Genomic DNA, 16,174 nt, shown 5'->3' on the forward strand with positions numbered 1-16,174 from the left:
TCATTAGTATCTGATATGAAATCAGATTTCCATTCTCCCCATAAATTTTCTTGGAATTAAAAATTTAGTAAAAAAGTAAAATGTAGACTATGTGAGTTGTTTGACTTGTTCAAGAATTGTCCTGTAACATTTGTCAAATGACCTATAAAAAGGTCAGGTGTAGAAATTCACTTCTGACATTCTGCACAAGAAAACAATTACTATTCTGGGGAATGGCAAAATGAAATTTTCTTTTTTTCCGTGACATACATTTTATTTCTCATGAAAACACTTTTTCTTATGCATTTTTAAACAACCATTCTGTCTGCTGTGGATCCCTCAGTTTTCTAGGAGGTGAGGAAATTCTAAAGAGCAAACAGACCCACCCTCTGCTCTCAGGCCACCCTGTTGTCCCTTACAGGCGTGTGTTCCTGGCTCATCCTCACTCTGTTCCTCAAGGCTCCGTGGGGCCCCAGGCATGAGCCTTCCCTCAGTTCCCTCAGTGCCACTCAGGCCTGGGCTGCCAAGATACAGATAGTATATGTGAATTACACATAAGTAACTATATGCAACATCATTTTTCTCTGGTGTGTCATTGTGCCAATGTGCTTGGATTAGAAGTGATTTTCAGGAATCCTTTCCTGCGTCTTCTAGCTTCTGGAGGCTCTTGGTCTTTCTTGACTTTCATGGGTCATGACCACATCACTCTAATTTCTGCCTCTCTCTTCCAGCACATCACCCTCTGTGTCTGGTGTCTTTTCTTCTGTCTGTGGTGAGGACAATTGTCAGTGGATTCGGGGCCTTTCCAGATATACCAACACGATATCATCTCAAATTCTTTTACTTCATTACATCTGCAAAGAGCCTTTTTCCAAATTAGATCAAGTTCACAGGGTCTAGGGATTTCTATATGGGCCTATCTTTCTTGGGGGCCAACATAACGCCCTGCGTGTTACAGATGAAGAAAGATTATTTGCAATTGATGAATCCAGGTGATGGATACTTTTAGATTTGTTACGTTATGGGCAATTCGAGTGGCGTAAAGAGAAAAGCACATGCAAATAAGGTTCCCGGATTTGGCAGACAAAATACAGGACACTCACCTAAATGTGAATTTCAGATAAGCAATAAAGAATATTTCCGTATAATCAGGTTTCATACCATGTTTGGAAATAGCTATAACTACAAAATTATTGATTGTTTGCCTGAAATTCACATTGACATGGATGTCCTATATTTTATTTGTCAACCCAGTAAGTAAAGGGTGGCATCAGCTTGCCCTTCACAGACAAACCCCCCAGCTATGCTCACAATAGAGGTTTTTCAGTTGCCATAGTCTTTGCATCCAACTCATGAAAACAAGTGTCTTTAAAAGCCAGTTTCTGCTGACTTGCAAAAAGAGCAAAATCTAGGTGGAATGTATTGTTTAAATTTTAATTGCCAACCTTGAAATGGAACATATTAACCAGTTTCTTCTGATAAGCAGATCACTTGCCTCACATCTTAGAATCCAGTAGGTGGCCCCTTGGCCATGAAATGTGTGGGAGTTGCTTTTCCATAACTTGACCCTTCTTTCAGTGGGAGGGAACTATTGAAAGGAACAACAAGCTTATAAATACATTAGGACCTGGAATTCAGTTGTTGAGCCACGACAGTAACAGCATTTAACAAAGTAAGTACTGATCTTATAAATCTCTCTACATTGCCTCAGACCCTCCTCTCTAGCCTCCTAGAAAAATATGCTCATGTGAGTCCTTAGCACAAGGAAAAGTCTGTTTTTACTCATATCGTGCCATGTTGGTGTGTTTGGGTGACAGTTCAAGAATTGTTTATTTCTTTTCTGTTGGATACATCTTTACAGAAGTATAAAAATGAAGAATTTAGAAAACCAGGGCCTCAGAATTTGATGGTATGGGAAACAATGACATGAGGAGAAAAAAAGAAATGGTAGCATTTTAAACAATCTGAGAATAATCAGTGCTGGAAGAAGTGGCAATGTATGCAAAAATTTCTTTCTCTGTATAAATAATCAACACACAATTGTAAATTGTGACACTGTAATACTATATTGGTGTGAAAATTTAAAACTAAGGTTTATTATAATTAGAGGAAATTAGTTTGAATGTCACGGGAACTAGATTCTAGTTGAGTCTTTGCCACTAATTAGCTCGACGACAAGTCATATTCTGTTTCTGGAGTCCTACCAACTTCTGGCCAATCTAGAGGATAGTTAAGAAAGAGGCTCTGACTGTTGCTGCCCTTTGAACGGTGTAATTCTTTGTATGGAGCTCTGACCTGCCCACTTTAGGATGTTTCTAGGCATCCCTGCCCTCTACCTATCTGATCTGTAGCCCTCTCTCCCTCCCTGCAGATGTGACAACCCAAAATATCTCTAGACTTTGCTCAATGTCCTCTGGAGCAGAGGAGCCAAATCCCCCTGGTTGAGAACCATGGGACTACATGACCTCATGGGGCTAAGCAAGGCTGTGTTACTGATGTGCCCCACTGCTTGGACGTTCACTGAAAACTTCCTGTTAATCCACATGGACTGATTAATGAATATCATTAACCTCTGTACAGGAGCTAAAAAGCAAAGAGAGAGACAGAGAAACAGAGAGCCATCATACAACAGATTTCATATAAGTCTGGATTCATATGAAATCTTATTCCTACTAGAGTTCTATGGACAAAATATAGAGAACCAGAAAAATGGATACAAGATAGATAATAGATGATGAAGGGACAGATTACAGATAGATAGATACATAGAACAAAACAATACATACATGGATGGGTAGACAGAGATTATAAATAGATACATATACATAGATTGTTGATAGGTAAAATAATTGATGGATAGATAGATCAAAGAAAGAGGATCCATGGGCTACTCAATGTGTCCAGAGACTCACCCATCTTCCAAGCACTGGGACCAGAGCAAAAACCCATTGCTGAGTTCCTACTATGAATTTTTGTACATTATCTCATTTAACTTTCTCAACAAGCCGCAAAAGTAGAAATAACTACCTCTATTCTAAGGAGAGAAAATTGAGGCTCAGAGATTAAACAACCTACTGCATTTATGAATCTCATAATGGGAGGAGTCATGATTTATCTCATTCTCCCTTCTCTTTGATAAGAAACAGTATCATTGGGACCAACTCAGAGATGGAACTCCTTTAATTTACTCCTGGAATTATGAGAGCTTATATTCCTTTCAAAACAAGCCCATTTTTAATTGATGTAAATACAGTTATACTAGTCCTCAACTCACTCTGGTTTTTAGGTTGTCAAAATAAGAGAAAGGCACACTTTTATTAATTTTTTCTTCCAAGCAAGCCCCTGAAAAGTTGCTCACAGGAGGAACTCAGGAATTAGATGTTCTCCTCTCGCCCTCTCCTTCCAACATTTAGTTGGCTAATATACATTGAATAGGAAAATATAAAACAACTTTTCAGACAGGAGCTGAGAGCCAGGTTATGGGGTGGAGTGGAAAAGCTCTGGACCTGCAATCAGAAGTTCAGGCTGACCCAGCACTCACCAAGTGTGTAGCATGGGACAGGTGCTTTAGCTCTGAGACTCAGTGTGCCCATCTTTAATTCGGACAATAGGAGCCATTTCCCAGGGTTGTTGCAGAAGGTAGACACACTCCCTAAATAGTGACCGTGAATGAGCAGCATGTGTGTGTGACCCGTGGCAAATCCTTGAGTTCTCTGGTTCTCATTTTCTGTTGACCCAACATAGCTCAATGGTAACCTATGTCCCAGTCTTAGCCTGACCCTTGGAAACCTCACATTGAGAAAGTGGTATGTTAGTTATCAGCAGGAGTGTTGTGATAAAATATTATGAAGATAAAATTTCATTTCCTTTTGAAATATGATCCTCAATCAATGGCTAAGAGAGTTTAGTGTGGGGATTGAAATTACGACACTGTGAACTCTAGTCCATAACAGTTAAACAAGCACACCTCATGCTTTCCTGTGAACTTCACTCTCCCTTTCATTCTGCTGAATTATGCTATTTCCATTTCCCAAGTTACCTGAATTTACTCCTGGAGTTATCATAGAAAGTACAATGTCAAAATATCTAATTACAAAACAGGTGAGTTGATTCAGTATGATTTCAAAGAATTCATACAGGCATGAGCCACTGCCACCAGACTCAACTAATGTATTTCTAAAAAAGTAGGTATGACTAAAATTAGGCATCAAAATCTTTTAAATGTCTACATTTTAAAATATGGGAGTCAATAGTTTAACCTTTGCAAAGTAAGGAATTTGATGGATCCATCAAATATCGATTGAATATTTGATGACATGGAAGAATTATTGTTAATATTTCATGTGTGATAATATACTCTGGCAAGTCACTTTAAAAACCTTAGTATCCTCAAATGTAAAATGAGAGTAACAACAGCATTCACCTTAGGTGATTTTTGTAGGATAAAATGAAGAGAAGTTTAGAAGAATGACCAGTGTGTGACTGACATTGAACAAATGCTAGCTCCTTCCATATCCTAGAAAGTTAATGCAGCAACATCTCTTCTTCCAGGTTATAAAACAAAATGCCCCCCACAGAATTAGAATACAGAATTCCAAAAGAAACAAGGGATTAGCATTCTTTGTCTGTTGAAATAATTTGGATCTTCTAGCTACAGTCAAACAAGTCTGAGGCCTAATTTCTGGTTTTGATCAAATGCAGTCTCATAGCCAAAGAGCTGAACAGTGACTTAGCTCCCTGACAGTCCTCCCTATCAGTGACATCCTCTGGTTTCACAGCCAGTTCATGGATTCCCAGAGCCTTCACCCAGCTGGCCTCCAGGCGTGCCTTCATTTTAGTCCTTGGTGTAGATATTCATGTCTATCACCAACTGGAGTGTGACTGTGAACATTGTATTTCTCATTGTGTTCCATTTCATTAACTAAAAAATGGAGATAACAACCATTTCATGGGACTATAAGGAGGGTTAAAGATTTAAAATATTGAAAGGGGCCGGGCGTGATAGCTCAAGTCTGTAATCCCAGCACTTTGGGAGGCTGAGGCAGGTGGATCACAAGGTCAGGAGTTCAAGACCAGCCTGACCAAAATGGTGAAATGCCATCTCTACTAAAAATAAAATATTATTTTATTTAAAAAAAAAAAAAATCAGCTGGGCATGGTGGCAGCTGCCTGTAATCCCAGTTCCTTGGGAGGCTGAGGCAGAGAATTGCTTGAACCCAGGAGGCAGAGGTTGCAGTGAGCTGAGATCACGCCACTGCACTCCAGGCTGGGTGACAGAGAGAGAATGTCTCAAAAAAAAAAAAAAAAAAAAAAAAAAAAAAAAAATTGAAAGGTACTAGCATTGAGGAAGGATCATTAGGAAATTTTCAATAAATATTAGTCCTTTAATTCTTCCTCTTCCCATTAACTCCTATACATGTATTATTACCACATACTCTCACCTCTTAGGCTGCCAAGAAAAGTCACAGTTAGCCAATGAAGACTTGAGACTGGTTTGCTGGAATCTGAGGGTGGTCACTGCTGGGTAACCATCTGAACCAAGAAAACATTCCAGGAACTCCTCCAACCCAGTCTTGAAGAAGGCAGGTTCTACCTCAGTATTTTTGGTAGTTTTCAACCATATATGCTAAAGTACATTTTTTTATTCTATGGCTTCAATTATTCATTCATTCATTCAGACTTAGAGAAACCTCCAGAAGACTGCTATCATGGCAGAGAAACCCAAGCTCTACTACTACAATGCACGGGGCAGAATGGAGTCCACCCGGTGGCTCCTGGCTGCAGCTGGAGTAGAGGTAGGTTCTGAGTTAGGTCATCATAAGTTGGATTTAAAATTGTGTTATCACATACTTTTCCCACAGAAACTATGAGATGATTACTAACTGAAGCATTGTGCCTTAAATAAAAATGGACTGTAATTAAGAAAAAGATGAACAGATTTGACCTAGTAATTCTTAAAATTTCTTCTCATCTAAAAGCATACATATTAAAATACATTTAAGAAACTAATCACAAAGTGTAGAACTTAAGTGGATTAGAATTTAAACAAAGTGTAAAAAATAATTTATGGCATTTACACAACAATTAGAAACATGAATATTGATTGAATATTTGATGACATGGAAGAATTATTGTTAATATTTCATGTGTGATGATGTACTATGGCTATCTTTAGAATACTTAATGTGTTTTAGGAAAACACATTGAAGTATTTAAGGATTAATCATACGGATCTGGGATTTCTTTGGAATTATTACAAGAGGAGAAGTAGGTGGGCTTATAGATGAAACCATATTGGTTTTGATTGCTAATTATTGATTCTAGGTGATAAGTATAAGGAGAATCATTATGCTTTCCTGTTTATATTTATTCATGTTCATAATTTTGACAATAAAAAATAAAAATGTATAATATTTTTAAATGGTTGTAATTAGAGGTAAAACGCAAACTACAAATGAAGACGGAAGGGAGTGGATTGTAACAGACTACGTATTGAAGATTGACTAAATTCACAGCAATTATTTGGTTGAGCACTTACTAATTCCAGGTTCTGTACTAGGTCATGGAGACAGTGAAGAAGACAGACACAGTCCCTGCCCTGGGGCGGCCTACATGTCTGTGAGGATGCAGAGAAATAAACACGTGGTTAAAATCGGGGGGCAGGCTTCTAGAATACACAAGCATTCCCCAGTGCCACAAAACTACATCAGAAACTAGAAGTTTTCATTAAAAATAATATTAGTGTGGGACTCTCATTCCTTTGTTAAATTGAGAATTTTACCCTATTGTGTCTCATGAACTTCAGAAGAGAAAATTACAGTTGCAAGTGTTAAAGCTGTGTAACAGCGGTGACCTATTTCACCCTTAGCAGGGTTCCTGAGAAGTGGGGCGATACAAATTACAGCAGAGACTCCTTGGTGGCAGAATATTTGATGGCCATTATCCCATGGCACGCCCCATGCTGGGGACACACAAGGTTGTGGTCTGATCTCGCTTGGAGACACAGGCTTTCCTAAGATATGACAACACCATAACTCGGAGAACTGCTCAGTGCCTTTTCTCCAGTGACGTGCCCTCTCAAAACATGACCTAATCATAGACATCCATGAGATCACGGTGCAGGTGAAGTGACCTAGAAGATTGAGCAGCTACGTGCTGTGACCCATGCACTACTCTCAGCGAATTAGGTCTAAATTTCCAAATGGCCATGACCAGTCCCCTCTGGGTACCCTGCCAAACTCAGAAGTCTTATATTCTCCAAATTATGCACCAGATAGGGGCCATTCAAGGTCACAAGTCTATAATAGAATGAACTAACAAGAACCCATTTACTGTGTCTGCTTCCAGTTTGAAGAGAAATTTCTAGAATCTGCAGAAGATTTGGACAAGTTAAGAAATGGTAAGATCAATCTCTAAGTGCCTCTGATGAGTGTATCTAGTAGGAAGTACAGAGGGAGGCTTGAGCAGCCAGTAATGCCTATGTGTGTGAGGGGTGGTATTTGGACATGGTGCAGAGGGAGAAAGTGGTTAAGATGGAAGGGATGTGGCTCCTTGATCAAGTCTGGCAACTCTCTCCAGGCTAAAAGGACCAGACCTCTCAGAGTATTTGTTAGAGGAATGATCTCCTGCACCCTGAGAAAGCCCTTTTTTGTTTTCATACTTAGGGAACCGTGAATGAGCTGTGGTCATCAGCACAGGATCCCATACAGCCCGCCCCATCCAAGCACACGCAAGAACATGCATTAGACGAAAGGAAGAGAAATAGATGTGGCCAATGTCTTGAGTTTTTTCTCTCATGGGAGGGCATGACAAGATAACACTGCAGCACTATTGCAGACTTTGAAGACCAGAGAAAGGGACCGTTACATAAAAACCTCTCAGAACCTGCCTTAAATGTCACAAACACCATGAGACTTACTCTGGGAACTTCCTGTTTTAAATGACATCTTGTTGCCAGTCCTATTGTAACTTGTCCCAATCTCTTCCTAAAATATCCATGAAGGTAAATCAACCCAAAAAATACCAGAGTCCCACTATGTATCTGGAGGGGCAATAAAAATACACATGAAACAAATGGGTAAAAAGTAAAAGGAAGCTTCTTAAGAAAAAGAAGAACTACACAAAGCTTTTTTAAAATGTTGTTTGGGCTGGGTGCAGTGGCTCACGCCTGTAATCCCCCATTTTGGGAGGCTGAGGCAGGTGGATCATTTCAGTTCAGGAATTTGAGACCAGTATGGCCAACATGGTGAGACCCCATCTCTTCTGAAAATACAAAAATTAGCCATGTGCAGTGGTGAATGCCTGTAATCCCAGCTATCAGGAGGCTGAGGTAGGAAAATCACTTGAACCTGGGAGGCAGAGGTTACAGTGAGCCAAGATCATGCCACTCCACTCCAGCCTGGGTGACAGAATGATACTCTGCCAAAAAATAAAAATAAAAATAATAATAATAATAATAATAATAAGTTGTTTCAAGTGAAATCTTACCAGGCAATAATTTCTTCTTCATTTTACAAATTTAGTCACTTCCACAGCCGTTATTTTTCATCTGGAAAGGGTGGAGTTCATAGACATTTCACTTTCCTTTTTTTTCTTCCTTCTAAAGATGGATATTTGATGTTCCAGCAAGTGCCAATGGTTGAGATTGACGGGATGAAGCTGGTGCAGACCAGAGCCATTCTCAACTACATTGCCAGCAAATACAACCTCTACGGGAAAGACATAAAGGAGAGAGCCCTGTACGGTATATTTTCTGTTCTTCCATCCACAGAGAACACAGAGTGATTTAGGTCCTTCCTTGAGTGGGTGGGACCGTGGCAGGGCATCGAGACCAGCAGCAGGCTGGGCCTTGGATGTGTACACTGAGGTCCAGTATTGCAGAGTCCCATGGAGATGAGGGAACAGTGAACATGGGGAGGGTTCAGGCAAGTGTGATTGTAAAAGACAATGCAGCCTATGGATCCAGCACCCTGACAGAGGTTTCCAAACACTGATGAACCATGAACTCAGGAGGATGGGGAAGCATGATTCCAGGTGCTCAGGCCTTCAGAGTCTGGACTCCGGCCAATAGCTTTGGACAGGCATAGAATATTTGAGAGTCTGTAGAGGAAGGACTGGAGAGGGAAAGCTGCAAAGAAGCCAAATCTTAGGTCCCAGTAATTCCGAGAATGATGACCAGGAACCTAAATTACCAACCAATTATAGCAACTGGAATACTTGAGCAGGGCTAGTAGAGGCTGGCACCAAGGATGCTGGGGTTACCTTGACACATGGATAGAAGGAAAAAACAGCCAGACTGATTCAATACCAGCAAAGCCAAGGGGTCTCCTTACTGCTGTGATCAGACTGCATGATTCCAAATAAATCCTGAATGAAACTGCTGGCAGCTCCTCAAAAACTCCAATGACACTCTAACAGGTATACCCCCAAACAATCAAAAATACATCCACACTATATCTTTCACATAAATGAATAATGCAAATAACAATGTTCATAGTATTCAAAAAGTGAAAATAACCCAAATATCAACAATCAATAAATGGAGGAGAAAAATGCGCCTTAGCCATGCAATGGAAAGATATTTGGTCATGAAAAGGAATGAAGTACCAATGCATGCTACAAGATGATTAAACCATAAGACATGTTACATAAAAGAAACAAGACACAGAAGGCCACATATTATAGGATTCTTTTCATACTAAATGTCCAGATACTCAAATCCAAAGAGGTAGAAAGTAGATTAGTGGTTGCCTGGGGCTAAAGGAGTGGGACTTGGGGAAAAATGAAGAATACTGCTAATGGTACAGATGTCCTTATCAGTGTGATAAAAATACTTCTGGAATTAGACTGTGATTATTTTTGCAGAATTCTGTGAATGCACTAGAAGCCACTCAATAGTATAATATAACATGTGACAATTATAGTATGTGAATATGCATGAATAAAGCTCTTGTTTTAAAAAGTATAGAGAATTTCACCAAGGAAAGGGATTCTTAGGTGGGGTCTCAGGAAAGGCACACATGGCTAAAGTTGGGCAACAGCACATGGAGAGGGCTGTGGAAACATGTTTCATGAGTGTAATTGGAAGAACTGCAAATATGGGACATAGAATTAGCCCTGGGAGGTGTAAAATGATGAGAGAGAACGAGGAAATAAGGATGAGAGGGCTGTACCAGGGACTCTCTTAAGATTACTTACGAAGCAGATCTTTGACCATTTGCCACACACTAAGTCCGTGCACAGAACAAACTACAATTCAGATGACCAATCCTAGCACAGCACCAGTGGGTACTGGCAGTGATTCCACCAATTTCTCTCATGACTGTGACCGCCAATGATTTTTTTCCTGTATTAGGTCATGTGTGTAACAAAATTTAGAGATCTATCTACCTCGATAGGTTGTTTTAATAAATAAATGTTAATATACCTGTAAAATCAGAGCATAATGACTAGACTATAAAAGGCACTCACTGGAGGTGAATTATTTTGCCATCACCTGTTACTCTACTCTCTTAGATTTTTATAAACCTATAAAATCTAAGGAAAGGTATTTGACCATTTCGTTGTTTTTGTCTTTCAGGATTGATATGTATACAGAAGGTATAGCAGATTTGGGTGAAATGATCCTTCTTCTGCCCTTTTGTCAACCTGAGGATAAAGATGCCAACACTGCTTTGATCAAAGAGAAGACAAAAAATCGCTATTTCCCTGCCTTTGAAAAAGTAAGTGAAACTGTTCAGTGTTTGGGGAACTGAGTTTAGAGGCCAGGAGAAAAATAGTGGCTGGGCTTTCCTGGGACACTGACCTTCACTTTCAGTGCGACTTCCTGAACACCAGTGCAGCGCTCTGACTCTCAAGGCATTTTATGAAAATAGGCTTGGAGAAACAATTGTATCACTTATACCCAAGCTATAATTTTCCAGTAAAATTTTAATTTACTGAACCACAACATGGAATTATCTGTTCAACAAAATCTCGTGTTCATAAGTAGAATGTGGGCTGTGGAAGGCTCTTGACCACACTAGAGGTTGCTGTTGAGTCTATGGAACCCCATGGACTTTGATTGAAGACGAACATGATGAAAGTGATCCATCAGAAAACATTCTGGTACCATGTGCAGGAAAACAGGAGACCAATTGCCCAACCAGAGAATATTGTAGTGTTTCAGAGATGGGTATTTTTAAAAGGAGAGTGATTGCGGGATGCAGAGGAAGATTTTGCGAAATGCATTTTATAGTAAGTTGTAGACATCAGTGCAGTTCACTTGTAAACGCTTCAGCTTGCAGATTATAACATAGTGCCAGTCAGGAGTGAGAGTCAATGCTGTAAGAAAGATGATGAATTCAGGTTCACCCAGGTTTACTACAGATCCCAGGGAGATATAGCGGGGAATGAGGAGAGCAGACAAGGAGAAATGAGGACTCTGAAATAGTCTCCTTCTGGGGGAAGAGTGTTGTCATGAAGGTGGAGTCTCTGCCCAAGGGAGATTGAAGAGGGAGAGAGCAGAATGTAGAGCCATGTCCTGAATGTGAGGGCTCCACATTGTAGGGCCTGGGGCAGACAGAACATGTGGTGGCGGGTGCTATGCCCCTGGCCCATGTGGAAGCAGCAAGCTGGGTGGGTGGTGTAGATGCCACAGTGATGTGGATGAGAAGAGAAAATGGGAGCCTGGGCTCCAGCCAAGGAGTGAGCAGAGTTACACTTCTTACTCTCTCATTCATTCAGATAATGTGGAGAAAGCTCTGGATTTCTGCACCCATGCAGTAAGGCAACAGAGGTGGGGAAAGTCAGGCTGGAGAGGCTCTGAAAGAAGCAGGGGTCCCAGCCTGGGTGGGCATGTGTTCCTGATCTGATTCCTCCAATGCTCCAGGTCTTAAAGAGCCATGGACAAGACTACCTTGTTGGCAACAAGCTGAGCCGGGCTGACATTCACCTGGTGGAACTTCTCTACTACGTGGAAGAACTTGACTCCAGCCTTATCTCCAGCTTCCCTCTGCTGAAGGTGACCCATTTCACAGCCCAGAGAGGCAGCCCCACATCTCCCATCTTGGGATCTTGTATCTGGGTCCTGGGACTGACCATGTTTTGACCCCAGCCTTCTCCAGGCCTTCAGTGCCCCAGGGTCTCCAAAATCAGCTTCCAGGCTCCAATGTTGAGGAATGAAAACACTTTTGTTATGGAAAGGAAATTTGTGGTGCATGCTACCCCACAAAGAGTATTTTGCCTTTTATCATGGGAAGGACCCAGGACCCAGCACCTCTCCCCATCCCTCTATTTCAATGTGGTTTCTGTTTCTGAATTCTCTGTGACATCCTTTATCCCATATGTGCCCTTGTCTTCCCGCATTAAGTCAGTCTGAGCAGGGCCCTTTCCATCTGGTTTTCTCCCTGGGCTCCAGCTCCTGCTGTCAGACATTGTGTTCCTCTGCACAGCTCTCCAGCACTCTGCCCCCCACACTGTATCGCTCACTGAGAAAAGGTGGCCGCATGGTTTGTCTTTAATATTTTCTATAACTATTCTCTTTCCCAACTAATTTCCCCATATTTTTACTTCTGCTTAGAGACTGATCTGTGTTGATATCTCACAGGCACATTATTTTTTCTTGTCTTATATGAGAGTCACTAATCTACAGGATTAATATGTAAGGAGCAAGATAGGGATGACTGAACTGATTAAAACTTAAAGACATCTTTGGGGAAAATAAAGTGAGCTACATGTTCTTGCTCTTATCTTCATATCAGGGGACATATCTTGCTCTTATCTTCATATCTTCTTATCAGGGGACTCGCTTGGTCTTTGGCAGGAGGGGCTCAGATTCCCTGGGTCGTGTTAATGGTGGTGGCAGGCCTTGGCTTCACTCTGAGGCTGTGCTTTATGAATTACAGGCCCTGAAAACCAGAATCAGCAACCTGCCCACGGTGAAGAAGTTTCTACAGCCTGGCAGCCCAAGGCAGCCTCCCATGAATGCAAAATCTTTAGAAGAATCAAGGAAGATTTTCAGGTTTTAGTAAAGCAGCCATGGAGTCCAAGAACATACAAAACCAATATTCTAAAGTTTTGCAACAATAAAGTGCTTTACCTAAGTGTTGACTGTGCCTGTTGTGAAGCTAATGAACTCGTTCCAATTATATGTTAATTAAATAATACAACTCCTATTCGCCGACTTAGTTAAAATTGATTTCTTTTCATTAGGATCTGATGTGAATTCAGATTTCCAATCTCCTCATAGCCAACCATTTTCTTGGAATTAAAAATTCAGTAAAAAAGGAAACTATAAATTATGTGGTTTGTTTGACTTTTCCAAGAATTGTCCTGTAACAAACAATTTCTCATACAATCTATTAAAATGTCAACGTAGAAATGCGCTTCCGACATTTTCAGGTATGCGCAGGAGAAGAGTTACCATTCTGGGGAATGGCATAAAGACATTTTCTTCTTTTCCTGGACAGTCATTTTATTTCTGATGAAAGCATTCTTTCTTATGCATTTGTAAAATAACGATTCTGTCTGCTGCGGATTCCTCAGTTTTCTAGGAGGTGAGGAAATAGTGAAGAGCAAACAGACCCACCCTCTGCTCTCAGGCCACCCTGTTGTCCCTTACAGTGGATGTGCTCCTGGCTCATCCTCACTCTGCTCCTTAAGGCTCCGTGGGCCCCCAGGCCTTCCCTCAGTTCCTTCAGTGCCACTCAGGCCTGGGCTACCAAGATACAGATGGTATACGTGAATTACATACAAATAACTATATGTGAAATCATTTTTCCCTGGTGTGGCACTGTGCCAGAATGCTTCGATTAGGAGTGCTTTCTAGCTCCGCCCACATACTGGTCCTATAATGTGAATCTCTCTCAGGACACCTGGACTTCTGCAATTTGAGCTCTCCTCCTGTTAGAGTGAGCTTCCCCACAGTTGGCAGACGTGGTTGAGGGAGCAGACAGACACACAGGCTTTCTACCTGCAGCTTCACTTTGCTCTAGTCTCTTCACTTACAATCAGAGTAGTTGTTCTAAAATGCAAATTAGAAAAAAAAATCACAGAATTCTTCAGTGAGTCCTGACTGCATACAGAATACATCCTCACACCCATCCTCACTCCTTGATCTCCAGCCCAATCAACCCTCTGAGCATGGTGGGGCCTCTTGCCTTCCTGCCTGGGTGCATGTGCTAGCCCTGCCTGGCAAGCTTCTTCCCAGTGGACACACTTAACACCACCTCATTGCTTCCCAGGAGTGCTGGGCTGTCCTCTGCCTTCCACATAGCCCCAGGGAGCCTCTAGTAACACCTGAGGGCCACTGTGTCTGCTCCCCTGTACTGTGAGCTCATGGTGTGGGGCTTGGCCTGCGGAGTCCCCAGTACTTCTTCACCAACATCTGCACAGACCCATGCACAACTCTATGGACCTCCAGAACCCAGGTATATGAGACTGGGCTTTGAGAACTCACAAACCCCCACATACTATACCTGTCTCTATTCATTCATCAATTTCTAAAAAAAAAAGACTAATATCCCTCAAACTCTTTGTAAGGACCTTGCTTGGATGCTGACCAAATTAAACAAACTGCTAAGAAATTTTTATGGGACACTTTCATGAACTAGAATGCTGAAGCTCTGGGGAAATTAGGGAATTATAGAATTTTAATATGATAAGAGATTATCATATTAAACATCACAGTGTCATTATGTTTAGAAGAGAAGTTCTTCCTTTCTAGAGATGAATACTAGTATTTACAGATGAAATGATATACTGTCTGGGATTTGCTTGAATAGAATCCCATGGTAGTGGAGGGAGTATGCGGGAGTTTGCATCATTTTCTTGTGGCTCCTGTCACAGATTCCTACAAACTGGGTGGCTTGAAACAACAGAAATGCATTTTCTTACAATTCTGAAGGCCAGAAGTCTGAAGTCAGGGTGTGAGGGCCACATTCCCCTGGAAGCTCTAGGGAACAATCCTTCCCTGCCTCCTACAGCTTCTGGGGGCTCTTGGCATTTCTGGACTTTCACGGATCGTGGCCACATCACTCTGCTTTCTGCCTGGGGCTTCCAGCACCTCACCCTCTGCGTGTCTGTGTCTTCCGTTCTCTATGTTGCAGGGACGCTTGTCATTGGATTCAGGGCCTATCTGGATATTCTAGGATGATCTCATCTCAAGTTCCTTAACTTCATCTGCAAAGAGGCTTTTTCCAACTAAGGTCACATTTACAGGACCCAAGGATTTGGACACGGACCTCTCTTTCTTGGGAGCCAACATAATGTAATCCACTACCTGGTAGAGATGAAGAAATGTTGCTGGAAACTGATGCATCCAGGTCATGGGTACCTTCAAGCTTGTTATATTATTCCCTCTACTTTTGGATTTGCTAGAATTTTTCCATGTACATTTTAAAACTATCTTATTTCCGGAGCTCCTACGATGTCCATGTTTTGTCCCAGACAATGAGGACTGGACTCAAACAAGATGAAGGCTCTGCCCTCAGGAGCTCAAGGTCTAAGGGGAAATCTGATATTGAATACATCTTGTCAAATTAATGTAGGGAAAGACACAAGAGAGAAAACACAGTGGGAGCTGAAAGTAGAGTATTCCAGTCAGGACAAATACCATGTGCAAAGGCCCAGAGGCCAGGAAGGGTGATTTGAGCAATGCAGAGAGGAAAGAACACAAAAATAGGGCGGCCAGATTTGGCGGATAAGATACAGAACAGCAAAATAAATGTGAATTTTAGATAAACAAGCAATACTTTTTTAGTATAAACATGTTTCCTACAGTGTTTGGGACACACTTATACTAAAAATGACTGATCCTTTGCCTGGAATTCACATTTACCTGGGTGCCCTGTATTTTATGTGGCAACCCAGTAAGAGAAGCCTTCCAGAGGGCCGTCAGCCTGCCCTTCACAGACGTACCCTCCCAGCTATGCTCCCAGCAGAGATTTCTCATCTGCCTTAGTCCTTACATCCAAGTCACGAAAAGTGAGTGTCTTCAAAAAGCCAGTTTCCACTGACTTGTAAAGAGAGCAAAATCTGCTGAAATTTTTGGTTAAACTTTTATTGCCAACCTTGAAAAAGAACATATTAACCAGTTACCTTGTGATAAGAGGATGACTTGCCATTTTTCTCAGAATCTAGTAGGCAGTCCTGCGGCCCTGAAATGTGTGGGAGTGGCTGTTTTTAACTTGACTCTATTCCTTTCAATGGGAGGGAG

General features: G+C 41.4%; 1 protein-coding gene across 2 annotated transcripts; it reads left to right on the forward strand.

Moving 5' to 3' along the window:
• The first annotated feature begins 1,485 nt into the window (after positions 1–1,485).
• Positions 1,486–13,061, forward strand: GSTA2 (glutathione S-transferase alpha 2). 2 transcript variants are annotated; one of them, XM_077998664.1, is made up of 8 exons: positions 1,486–1,651; positions 5,428–5,561; positions 5,658–5,774; positions 7,327–7,378; positions 8,585–8,717; positions 10,559–10,700; positions 11,849–11,980; positions 12,864–13,061. In XM_077998664.1, exons 3-8 carry the CDS (start codon positions 5,688–5,690, stop codon positions 12,984–12,986), a joined length of 669 nt encoding a protein of 222 aa, XP_077854790.1. In that variant the 5' UTR covers positions 1,486–1,651; positions 5,428–5,561; positions 5,658–5,687; the 3' UTR covers positions 12,987–13,061.
• The last annotated feature ends 3,113 nt before the right edge of the window (positions 13,062–16,174 follow it).

Source organism: Macaca mulatta, chromosome 4, assembly GCF_049350105.2.
Source record: "Macaca mulatta isolate MMU2019108-1 chromosome 4, T2T-MMU8v2.0, whole genome shotgun sequence".
In the NCBI taxonomy this organism is placed as follows: Eukaryota; Metazoa; Chordata; class Mammalia; order Primates; family Cercopithecidae; genus Macaca; species Macaca mulatta.